General features: G+C 38.2%; 1 protein-coding gene across 1 annotated transcript in view; it reads left to right on the forward strand.

Annotated features, from left to right (window-relative positions):
* Positions 1-3,940: 3,940 nt before the first annotated feature.
* The window catches only part of FSIP1 (fibrous sheath interacting protein 1), a gene marked incomplete at both ends in the record, with an annotated part of 71,136 nt that continues 62,241 nt past the window's right edge, over positions 3,941-12,835 (forward strand). The window contains 6 exons of the mRNA XM_079537111.1: positions 3,941-4,066; positions 5,427-5,499; positions 6,211-6,321; positions 7,532-7,704; positions 8,247-8,331; positions 12,297-12,395. Coding sequence (XP_079393237.1) covers positions 3,941-4,066; positions 5,427-5,499; positions 6,211-6,321; positions 7,532-7,704; positions 8,247-8,331; positions 12,297-12,395 — 667 coding nt within the window. The remainder of the gene's footprint in view (positions 4,067-5,426; positions 5,500-6,210; positions 6,322-7,531; positions 7,705-8,246; positions 8,332-12,296; positions 12,396-12,835) is intronic.

The following is a 12,835-nucleotide window of genomic DNA, read 5'->3' on the forward strand; positions in this document are numbered from 1 at the left end:
CAGTAGGAAAAAAAAACCACCAAGACTTGTTTTATTCTTTATTATTGTACTAAAGAATAGCAGTTGTTGTTGTTGTAACGGTTGTTTTTAAGATACATTTTTCTCTCCTGATTACTGGTGAAAGAAAGTAAAGTGCCAAACAAAGCTGTGGGAGCAGAAGAAAGGAAAGCCTGGGGTGATTTGTGTGAAAATAGATTCAAAGGATAAATCTTAATTCTGGAGAATAAACTTGAAGGAAAGATGGAAATCACTTTTCCGCCATTTAGAGATGAAAAACAAAAAACAGAGCTCATATTAAATGAAGGAATCTTTTAGAAGGAGAAAAAGACTTAAGGGAACAATGTCAATGTACTGTTTTGAAAATATTGTTAAATTCAAATAAACTTGATGTAAAAATTGAAAAAACAGTCTTTCGGCACCAAATAATGCTATATTGGTTGGCTACTTTGCAACACTGTATTTTGCACAATGGGATAAATGTGCAGAGAAAAGCAGTTTTCTAAAAGCTCCCCAAGTGTTCCAGACTGTAGCAACCAACAGATCTAATTGTTATGAAACTGTGGTAATTTAATGAATGCATTTGTTCTGTTTTTAAGGGTACTTCAAAATATATCTATCGATAACGTTTTGCAGAAAAATCTGTTTGGATTTCTCTAGTCTAATTCTGCTTTCTGTTTCCTGGGAAAAGATTCCCATATGAGTGAGCTGTACAGCAAAGAGTGGACAGAAAGGTAAGAGAGCTCGCAGCTCAGGAGTGCTGAGAATCACAGCAGGTCCCATGGCTGCTGTGAAGGTAACCAACCAACCAACCTGCTCTGGAGGCGACTGCATGTCCCACAGAACCCAGCCGGAATTCCTGCCTTCTGACCTTGCACTGGAGGATTGGGTAACAGGTGTCAACTTTAGAAAAGCAAAATCCCTGCCATCTCATCTTACTTGAGTTATTGTGTAGGTATACTTTAAGCTGTGGAGGATTTGATATAAGATAATTAATGAGGTGGTTTTGTTTGCTTTTGTTTTTCTGTTCTGGACATAGGAGGTTACCCTCACCCCCCTACTCCTCCCAGAAAAAAAAAGCGTGGGTGAAGTCATTGCATTTAAACACTTTAGAACACTTCTATCTCTTCTAAAACCACTTCTTATTTTATTTGCAGTGACATTCTTTGTGCCGAAGTAGAGATATTAGCAGGATTTCTAAATGAGTTATAACAAGGTCCTTAATTATCAAATGGCAAGCACAAAATGAGTGCAGTCTTCAATACTTCATAATTCAAGGACAGTTCAGGAACACAAGACAAAGCACATCCTGTGGGAAGCTGCAGGACTCCAGGTGCAGGTGCTGATTTCTCCGCAGCCCTGGAAGGCCACAGAGCAGGATCAGCAGGAAGTAGCCAGAAGTTTACTGTGTGCTATGTCTGCTTTTAAGCAGCTAAGCCAATCAAAGGGAGCAAAGAGTGCTCAGAGACATATTCTTGTTTGCTTTCTTTAGGAACAACAAAGAGTGGGATGCAGAAGCATTTTCCAGCTCCAATGAAAGCTTGTCTGTGTGTACATAGGAGCAGCTCTCTTGTTCCTTAAGTGGACTTTCTTTAAAGAAAGCAGAAGAAGCATCAAGTCAGATCCAATTCCTAAGTATATGCTTGCTAAGGCGAGGGTTTCTCAACATAGCTGTAATGTGACATCACTATAACTAAAGATAATGCACCAAGATGGTGCCTTATTTGAAAAATTCCATCGTGCTTATAAGCAGGGTTTTTTTTTTTCCCGTACCTCCATTTTCTGTGCAACCAAGACCTGTAAGTTTTGCCTGGATCACATTCCCTCCTCAGGGACTTGGAGGATCTCCTTGCTCCAGGCCCCTTGCACCAATGCAGTGCAGTGCAAACCGCTCTGGACTTCTGCTTCTATACTCTGCTGGTTTCCAGACAAAGGTGCAGCAGAACAGAAGATAGGACCTTTCCTAATGCAAATCAAAGAATGAAAATCTGGATTTATTAGGCACCACAGGAGTTTTACCAGTGGTTCTGGATTCAGCATTCCTGTTCAGCCTTTCTTGCTCATCTGGCAAGGTACTATTATAGTGCTCCTACTGGTGGGGTATACTGCTCAATGCTGCTCATCCTCAAAGGGATTTCTGGAAGAGTCAAAATACAACCTAGAATTCCTGATGTTTTGCCCTTGACTTGGTGCAAGCCAGTCAGGAGAACATAATCGGTCTTTCACAAGAAAAGAGCCTATCTGTTCCCCTAACATGGGGAGTTAATATGTTTGTTTGTCCTGATCTGAGTAGTGGAATCTGCCTTAAATATTTTGCCTGTTGTAAAGAGATGCTACTTCAGGTGAGTGCATAAACAAAATGTAAAATATCGAAGACCAGTAACTAGTTGGTGTTAAACAAAGTTGTGATTTATCATCCTCCCTGTAAGCCAATGAAGGTAGTGCTTTGGCTGCCTGTTTGTGTAGCAAAATGCTGCTAAGTAGTATGAATAGCAGCAGGGAGGCAGCGGCATGGAGAACAAGTTTCCTGCATTTCCCCCTCATTTGTTTTCTTCCTTGACTGGATTAGGGAGAAAAGGATATACGAATTCTGTTGCTATGGTGACCGTGTTCTGAGTATCCAGACAACTTGTCTAAATGTGTTTTCAAGATGCTGTAATCTATCTTGTAGGATTAAAAAGCACAGTTTGGAGTGCTTTTCTTGTTGCGCTCTGTTTAAACAGTTTTCTCTGATTGAGTCTGTCTCCTCTCCCTCCCTCTTCCCATCATTCTTCAGATAAGTCTCTATCATGGAACGTTTTGTTCCATATGTTTTGTGACATATTCCCAAAAAGGTGAAAAAGAAAATTACATACTTTCTCTGCTTCACTAGTTCAAGCTTCATTATGAATATACCTGCCACCTGTAATAATATTTCAGGTTCTTTAATATTTGATGATGATTACAGAAACTCATCTGTGAGAAGAGGACTGGAAGCTCGTGGCCTGATCTTCTGCTGCCACCCTGCTGAGCTCATTGCAGTGCATGGCACGCGCTGCAGCAAACAGCCGTGTTGGTGCTCAGAGGGCTCTGATGGTTGGGCTGCTCTCGGGTCCTGTCCCTGGGTGCGCTATTGCTGGAATTTCAACGGTCGTTAGAAATATTTATTTTTTCCCTGAGCATTATAGGTAAGAAGTTTGAGAATTACAGGTTGGTCACAGCACTGCGATTAATCCTCACATCCTATTTGAGTGTAGAAAATAAAAAGGTGGGGTGGGGATAGAACGTTAGGTAATGGCACTCTCCAGTTACAGTTCCTTACTAACAGTCAATAGCCACGTAAATAACAGTGATCTCAGGGTTGGTTCTAATGAGTTTACTTAAAGCAGCCATTCAGTTCTGTACAGGTCAACCATAACGCCGCGCGTGCAGGCTGGACCCGCCGCCAGCAGGAAAAGCAACTCGCTCGCTCTCTGCGTCCGCCTGCAGCTCTCGCGACCGCGGTGTCTGCGGGCCGTCGCCATGGCAACGGCAGCCGCGGCCCGGATAACGCCGGCGGACCCCCGCCCTGCGGGGAGCACGCGCACCAACGGCCGCCCAGCGCGCGGCGCTGCAGGCGGCGCCTGGGGCTGCTGTGGCGAGCAGGGCTGTGCGGTTCCTTTTGAGATGTGTGCAATTTGACGGGGATTGTTTTAGTCAGTAAGCACTTTTGGATGCTTTGATTGCCCTGCTGCTTTGTGTTTGTACTTGCATAAAAGCTGCGTATTTGAGCGGCGAACTGGAAGCAGAAAGACCTCTCAGCGTTGAATTGTTTGAAATCTGTTTAAGCTACACCTGAAGTGGGCTCGAGTTGTTTTACTAACAGACTGTGAGCTTGGAAGGTGGTGGGTTTTGTTTTGTTTGTGTCGTCAGATGGTTAGTTTTTGTTTGTTTGCTGTTTTTTCCCTTCAGGTTTTAGGTCCCAATGGATATGACAAGGGGGAGCTTGGATAAAATTTCACAGCCTGCATGTAGCTCAAGAGCTTACTCCAGCTGCAGGCATTTAAGTGTCTCTGTGGAGTTACTGGCACCAGAACCTTTTTTGCCAAAGGTAATTCTTGTTACTTTTAGCTGCTTCCTTTTTTCTTGTTAGAACATTGAAGAAACGAAGTTCTGCTCTCCTAGCTTTGCAGAGAGTTCTGGGGTTTGTGGCCGTGCAAAGGGCTGTGAGTGCTGGCTGCTCCTTCTGCGTGCGGAATGATGTTTCATTTGGTTTTTCTAAGTCATTAAGATGGCTGCAGAAAGGTCTGTTCAGCATTGCAGTCTGGGGAATTGGATTGTATTCTACTGTATGCCTTCAAGTTGCAACAGTGGAGATTTGGGTTGAATATTAGGAAAACTTATTCTCTGAAGGAGTGGTCCGCCACTGGAAAGGGCTGCCAGGGAAGTGGTGGAGTCACTGGTCCTGGAGGTGTTCAAGAAACATCCAGATGCTGTACTGAGGGACATGGCTTGGTGGGAAATATTAGTGATAGGTGGATGGTTGGACTGGATGAACTTAGAGGTTCTTTCCAAACTTGATGATTCTATGATTTTATATATTTAATCGGATTACAAAATATATTCCATTTAAAGTTTTTTTGTTTGTTTTGTTTTTTAATAAAAATCATAATATTCCAAGAATTGTAGATCAGCTCCAGGAATGTAATAAATTCCATAAGAAGTAAGATGTTTGTCCATTCTCTGAGGAAACTGGCAACTGGGATTAACTTAATTTTGGGAATAGTTTTATGTGATACAGTTTTCAAGATGTAGGGACTGAGACTTCAGAATTTGAGATTTAAGTTGATTTACTTAAGTTTATATCCCACAGTGTAGTACTTGCATTCATCCAGCTGCTCTAGGCATCATGCCTAGATGCTTTGTAAGTGCATTAAAATAATTTTTTGTAGGTTCGCAGTCAGATTTTGAGGATAGCATCAGATAACTTTGAGTCCAAGTTCTTAACCTAAGCATCCTAACCAATTGCATGAAAATTGCCATCTCTTGAGACTGATGAATTAGATACAAGCATATCAGCCTTTTAAAGAGGAGAAAAAACTCAATAGTATGAGCAAGAGGTGGAGATGCTGCCTGGTGCAGAGTGCCCACAACTGGGAAATGAGTGAGGCTGTTGTATGTACAGACTGGTTGGCTGTATATACTGGTTGTACTGTGCCGTAGCAGGACTAGTATGCATCTTCAGAGTTCCTTCCTAGTCCAAGAGTCTATAAAATGTTGAGCCTAAGAAAACAAATTCACTAGTGTGATATCTAAGAAGCAGAACTCTCATCTGAATTTTTTAAGTGCTACTTTGAGTCTTGTGTAGAAGCATTATTAGCCTTTGTAATGATATGTGATTAGTGTGATTATCTCCCTCTTCCCCCCCAAGGTTTTTGTTTATATGGTAGTGATTGATTTGTATTTCATAGGTTGATTCATCTGTCAGTTTGGGTGTTAGTCATCAAAGAAGCTTGGAAGACTGCTGTCTAGAAGAAAACAAAGGTGATGGTGGGGGAGACCTGTGATATCAAAGAAGTAGAGAGCATGACCGTTTTTCAGGAGTGCGTGCTGAATCCCAGCGAGTTGTGTGGTGTGGGAAAGCTTTCAATTTCTTTGTGATGTGACTAGGCTAAGTACCATATATTTATGGTTTGCATAAAATTCTATGCAAAAATTCTATGCTCTCCAGAGCATAGAGAGCATTGTATGCAAACAAGTGAAATTCCAAAAGAGAAAGGGGGTCATGGTGTCGAAATTTGTGCCTTCGTTATTTTGAGTCTCATCTTTGAAATACAATTGTAATAGCTATGATAACGCAGCATATGCCTTGTGGCATCTAAAACTGTGGCCTGTGCCTGGTTGGTTGCCTAAAAAATTAGAAGAAATCATACGCATTTGTTCCATGAAACCATGATAGAAAGTATTTTCAATAAAGTGTTTTATCCAGCTTTTCAAAGATAATGGTAATTTCTGCTCCTGGGTTAAACGTGAGCTCAAGTGTAGTAGTAGGTAACTTTTTCTTTTTTTTTTTTTTTTTTTTTTTTTTTTCCTCCTTGAGAGAGTTGTTCACCATAGAATCTCAGTGGCAATCTCACACTGACAAAAAATTTGTTTCCTTAGTTGTTAGTTTCAACTAACAACTTAGTTTCAAACACTTGAAAAGCTTCTTTCACATCTATGTAATTGTGAAAGGCTTTCTCCTGTGTTTTTCAGGATATGTCTCTAACTCAGATTCTGGAGATGAGACACAGACTTCAGTATTTTGTGAACCTTCCCAAGGAAAAATAAGTAATGCAAAAGAAGGTATTTTCTGCTTTATGAAGTGTGTGGTGCAGTAAATTTCTTTTATGTTAATTTTCATGTGAGCATTCTTCGAAAATATTTATGCATTGTCGCATTCAAGAGGTTATAGATTATTTGTTTAAAGGTTATTTAATGTGGCTATGTGGTAGTGTCTGTGTTCTATGTAGATTTGGTCAGTCTAATAAGGAAGTAGAATCCAGTGGTGGCTCTATCTAATGCAGCAATGTCGGTCATCTCACATAATAGTCTGCTTCAGAACAGAAATCACGTAGAGTTCAGCTTCAAACCTTCACTTAGTAATTTAGCTCCAAATCCATCTGCAGCGTTCAGTCCGGTTGAAATAAGTGACTGATTACCTTTTCTCATAGGTGCTTCCCTGGAGCGTGGCTAGTTCTGTATAACTCGCTCCTTGTTATGTCACTCATCTTTTTTTTTTTTTTTGTACCATGAAGTAGACTGATGTGTTACGGTGAATGTTTGGGGTCAAATGCACCATTTAAAGCTTTTGACCTATAAACATTAGAAAATGAAAAAAGAATGCAAGGACTCAAATTTGAAAGTCTGTGGGATTGAAGCAGCTACAAATGTGTCTTCTGATACTGAAGCTTTTCTACCAGAAAAGGGAGATGAGTACAAGGATGCTGTAGGAAGAGAAAAGGCTAAAAATGAACAGAAATAGAAATCTGCATGTTTAAGAAAAAAAGTAACAAAACAGAAATGCATTTTGATTAAGTAATGACAGTTTCTAACAAAATTCAAAGAAATATTGTCTAGAACCAGTAACAGATTCTGCTTTATTTTGGATAGAAGTCGAGATTAAATCTCTATAACATTTAGAAGAAGAGGTATTACTGTCTCTCTCAACCCCATAATTATTTACTTTAATGAAGGACATTTCAACATGTATTTTAGTAGCTGTCATGAAAGAAAAACTTGTTGAGTTGTTCTCTTATTTTGTCTGCCACTATTGTTGATACTTTGGAAATATAGTCACTCTTCTGTGAAGTTTAAACTAGTTACCCAAAGTGGGGTGTTCTTCCCCCACCTCATATTCGGCTGCTACAGTTAAGAGTTTGATTCAGTAATCTTTTACAAAGACTTTGTTTTTCTCTGCTTAAGAATAATTGTGCTTTCATCTACAGTTGTTATCAAGCTACTTGTACTGTGGGTTTTTGTTTGTTTGTTGTAAGTTGAATTATATCAAGCTAACAATTTAAAATCTAACCTGCAGCAAACTCTTCCAAGTTATTGGATTCTGAAGAGGCAGAAGGAGATCCTCAGATTCAAGCAGCTATAAGGAAAATGAATAAGCTTGACACAATACTGGCAAAAAGACATGTTAAAGAGAGAGCAGTTAAAAAACAAGGCAAGGAAATGAGAGCAAAGCTCTGGGAAGAACTGAAGGTTAGAATAATACTATGTTCTAGTTCTTAGGTAATCTGCTTTGGTACTTTGTCTTATTAGAGCAGCTGGAGATGTTCTCATGTCTTCTTCAAGGAAACACCACAGCACAAATTCCTTTACATTATTCCTGTCATAGCCTCTAGCAGTTAAATGTTGCTTTAAGCCTTAAAACATGACTTTCAGTATTTCCTCAGAAGTTAAAATATTGTATATTTTTGATAATGTAAGTGTAATTTGCTAAAAAGTCAGGTTTCGGTGCATCTCATAGTGTCAGTGCATTTGGATGAAGAGCTGTATATCTATTAGGGAAATGCTTTCTAGAATGTGTCTTCATAAAATAGTGCAGATTAGAGGCCTTGTAATTTCAGGAGGTGTTCATATAGCCTCAATAGTAAAATAAACCCAAAAGTAGATGTTAAAACCTAAGGAAAAAATTTTTTGTATAACATTTGTTAGACCTGATAAGCAGAAGATTTTGTTGCAACTTTGAAGTGTATATGTGCTAGTGTCATTTATATTTATGCTTTATTTCTTTTAAATAGTCTGTCAGTACCATGGGAATCCACGAGGAGATAGAAAACACAAAACTCTTCTTAACTTTGATCTCATCGTGGCAGGATACAACTGGTAGGTAGAAAAGATTTAAATACGCTGAGCTGATGATTCTTTATTTTGATTGATGTTCATATTTTTGTTGGGTACAATTAAAAATTTAAAAAAAGATTTTATAAGTATATCAAAGGACTGGAAAGATAGAAGTCCAGAATAAGTAAAGCTTGTGCTTTTCAAGTTGGTGGCCAAGGATGTACGACTGAGAACACTAGTACATTAAAATGCTGAAAGTAGTTATAAGGAAAACACAGAGCGGAAACCTGTTGAAAAACTTGGATGTCTTAATTGTTTTGGAATGTCTGGGAAGTAAGTCAGTCAGTCCTGCCCAGAGCAGTGGTGGAGTCACTGACCCTGGAGGTGTTGAAGGAACATTTAGGTGTTGTGTTGAGGGACGTGGTTTAGTGAGAGCTATTGGTGATAGGTAGATGATTAGACTGGATGATCTTGTAGGCCTTTTCCAACCTTAGTGATTCTGTGAAATCATTTTATTTGTTTACAAGATCAGTTTTGATGTTGCTGATGATGGCCGCTGGCGGTCTTAGCTTGGAGTTTGACAGGCTGGCAGTAAAAATAAATAAATAAATGGGCCTAATATATTTTAGGCCTAAAAGAGTTGCTTAGAAATTCTAAGGATGTGGACTTGCTACTCAAGTGGCAAGTGTGCTTTGGAGAAAACTTCCATATAGGAGTGGGAGAGATGATGAGAAGGAAGCAGAAGAAATGCCATACTAAGATTCTGATGATTTGCCAGTACAAGAGGTATGGAAAGCCTGTGCCTTTTCAGAAACTGTTAAGAGAAGAAACAAAAGTATGGGACCCAGTCATGATACTAACTATGTAAGTCACTCCAAAACGAATGCCTCCTGTTTATTTCCATGGAAGCTACGGTAGATAGAAGGAGCAGAATAACACTGACAGACCAAACTCTCAACTGTGAAACAGTATTTTTTAACATAGTCACCACCATTTGCTTTGCATTTTCATATGCAATAAATACACAAGAGCCTGCATGCTGTGCTTGTAAAAATCTTCATGGTTGTGTGGAATGTTGCTTGTCTTTCATGTTGCTGTTGCCACTGCTGAAAAGTACCACCAACTGCCTTATTGTGATGGCATTCCCTGTTTGGTCTCCTTAAGTGTTCAGCAAGTGTTAATGAGTGGCAGTGGGTGCAGTTTTTTCTACACGAAGGGAATCAACTCTACCCCTTTTCTTCACATGCACTTCCATGTCAGATGCCATTGCCCCTCTGCTGCCAAACAGAATGTTGGTGGGAAGGTTCAACTTTTACTGCCGTACCACCAATATCTGCCTCTGACCACGTGGAGCAACATAATAAATTAGGAGACATTACTTCTGGAGTATCCCTTGTATGTGTTTTAAAACACCGGAGGAAGGTGCATGCGTAGCCATGGTTCTTGGAATGTAGTTTAAAGAATAGAAAAAGGAGTATGACTCATTTAACTTAGCTTTGGTACTGATTATGTTAAACTCACTTCCAAGAGCTTAACTTTCTTAGCATGGGAGAGAATTTGACTAAAAAAGATCATCAAATAATATAAGGCATGATTCTAAAGATGGAACATGAACCATAAAATTACCTTAATCTGCTTTTATTTTTCTTCTCCCTTGAAAATTCTAGGAAAGAAAGTTCAGGATAGATGGCTGTTTTAAAAATTGAAACTACATTAGACATGCTGTCAAACTATTTTCAGGAAAGAAAGAACAGGAAGTCAGATAATTTTTGTGTTTCAAAGTGATATGAAGACAAAAATACTCTAAGTGGAAATGAGCACTCTGATAAGAATCAGTGTTTGCATTTTAGTCTGTTATCTTATAGCAGATAGACTAAATATAATCATTTCCATCTGAAGTAAGAATTAAAAATCAACAAAATTCCATGACAGCATCAAAGATAGACAAATGAGTAAGGATTGAGTTCTTGCACTCAGGAAAAGGTAAACAACTGATTAGTGGTACAGAGAATTGTGGAATATGATGCATAACAAAAAATACATTCAAATTAGAGAATACTATGTAAAACTATAGATGGAATAGGCAAGAAAAAGTTAAATGTTACTTAGAAATTTTACTGAGTCAAACCAGCATGATTCTGTTGCAATTCTACAGCAAATGGTATAAGCGTGTTTTGAATTATCGCTAGTTTTCTTCAAGAATGCCCAATGGATGTAAAATAAACAAACAAAAACCATTGGTTATTAAAATGTCTTCCATTTTATTTCTGTGCCTGGACTTTTACTGGGGAAGGCGCTGGAATGAACCGTAGGCATCCTGCACAGCGTGTCTTTAGTGGGGGGTGGGAGAAACAAAACCAGATCGTTTGTGTTTGCCAAAACTGCCTAAGAGCAGTTTTCAAAAGTTTGAGTACTTCTCTTGGTGCCAGGATTAAGTCAGTTGTCCACTTTTTTTTGTCCCTATCTTCATCTCTGAACCGTGGTAGATAAGGGTTTCTGGTCTGAAATGGTTGACAGGAAACAGAACTGCTTTTTATTTTTTTTCATGTTGGGCAGAAAACGAGAATTAGGGGACTGCATGGATATTGCTGAGCAATAATCTGAGCTTGTTAATATATGTGCAAGTGTGTGCATAATAACACTGTTAATATGTGGTCAAAGCATGTCAAAACAAACACCACAGGACAACTTTTCTATTCTAAATTTAAGTTATTAAGGGAAAAGCATGGAATTTAAGGATGATAGTTTAAAACTCTCCAGTAGATGTCAGCATATAGCAAAAAACAGCAGAAAAGCTAGACTATTTTTAATGATCTCCAACCCTTAAATGCTTCAATTCCTCTCTTATTTCAAAGCTAACTCCTAATGTGAGATCATATGTGTCCTGTGCTTCTGGTGTACCATAATTGCAAAGCTCTCCTTAGTTTGGATTTATATTTTTCCTCCGTCTGATCTTTGTCTTTAGTTTTCTGTAACATGCTTTACTTTTCAGGCTTTATTTATTTAAATGTCTAACAATTAACTGCCAGCCCTGACAGTTGCCCTGGTTGATACTGAAATGGAATACAACTCATTTATTTTGCTTTCAGGGTTTCAACTTGTCAAAGAGCTACATTACATAATTTATATAGAGGAGCTATTTAATTTCTGCTTTTAATGTGGCTCTGAAATCAAACACAAATTTTAGGATACCAAATCAATAATAACTAATGTGTCCCAGACTGCTTATGATGCATAAGCTTGACAGACACACATGACAGAAATGTAAATCAGGAATTAATTGGCCTTACATTCATTCCTTGTGCTCTGCGTAACAAAATCTTGCTGTCTGTAGAGTTCATTAAACTGCATTATTACAGATTATTGTTTGTTTTTTTTTCATTGTGAGAAACATATTTGTCATATGTGACATTTATAGTTATTTTCAATATGAGTCTTTTTTTTTAAGTGCCAAGCTCTTAGACTGTAGTTTAATACTGTTAGGCTTCCAGTTGATATATGTTTGTTCCATGACTTATTTTTTTTTCCTTGGGCAACTGAAACAACTCTTGCATGCCTAAGATGTATTTGAACACTCCTAGACTATACCCCTGACCTAAGCCACTTGGAAGACAAGTAATTCATGTAGAGGCAGACACCAGCTGTGAAAATCTGGATACTTTATTCTCATTTGAACTTCTTTGTGACTAACCACATGGTGTCTGTGGAGGCTTTGAAATATCCTGGCCTTGGGCTGCAATTTCTATTATATAACTGTCACATATGCGCTTCTGTACGTATATTCATTGGTTGCTCAAAACTCGAGGCATATGAAGCAACATATATATTCTGTTATGTTGTTATTCATGAGACACTGCCCCTTTTTTCCTTTGTTATTTCTTGAAAAATGTAGTGGCGATATAATTTATCCAAGTACCTTTTTAACTATAATGTAGGAGATTTTATAGCATGATATGTATGATACTAGGTTTTCTTTAATTGAATTTTACTGAAACATTTCTTTTCAGATCCCTCTCATGTTAAACAGGATGAAACACACGCGTTGCTATTTCACTCACAAATTAGTCCAGAAGATTATGCCTTCCATAAAACCCAGCATAATAAGGGTAAGCTTCATTATCTGGCAAAACAACACGTACAGTGGGCGGTTAATGAAGACTTGGCTTTTGTAGCTGAGCAGAAAATCAGAAATTGGGCTTAAACAGAAGGCTGTTTAGCAGAATGGCAATAATCCTTTTTTTTTTTTTTTTGGCAAATGACAAAATGGAGGATCTTCTTTGGGGTTTACCCAAGCATTTTATTCAATATGCTAAAAACCAAAAATAATACTTCCAAGTTATGTTTTTTACTGTAAATTGATAGATGTACAACATTTATTGTAAAATGTATCATTTTTTAACGAAAATTTGTAAAAACTTGTCTTTGTTAATCTAAATTGCTGTAATTGTTCATTCTTTAACTTGCATTCAAGAAATCATCTAAAATTTTTTTTTATACATTTGCAGCTGCTCTGTAACTTTTTTGTAGTAAGTGCTTTTTGGTAAAA

Source organism: Tetrao urogallus (genome assembly GCF_951394365.1).
Source record: "Tetrao urogallus genome assembly, chromosome: 6".
Taxonomy (NCBI): domain Eukaryota; kingdom Metazoa; phylum Chordata; class Aves; order Galliformes; family Phasianidae; genus Tetrao; species Tetrao urogallus.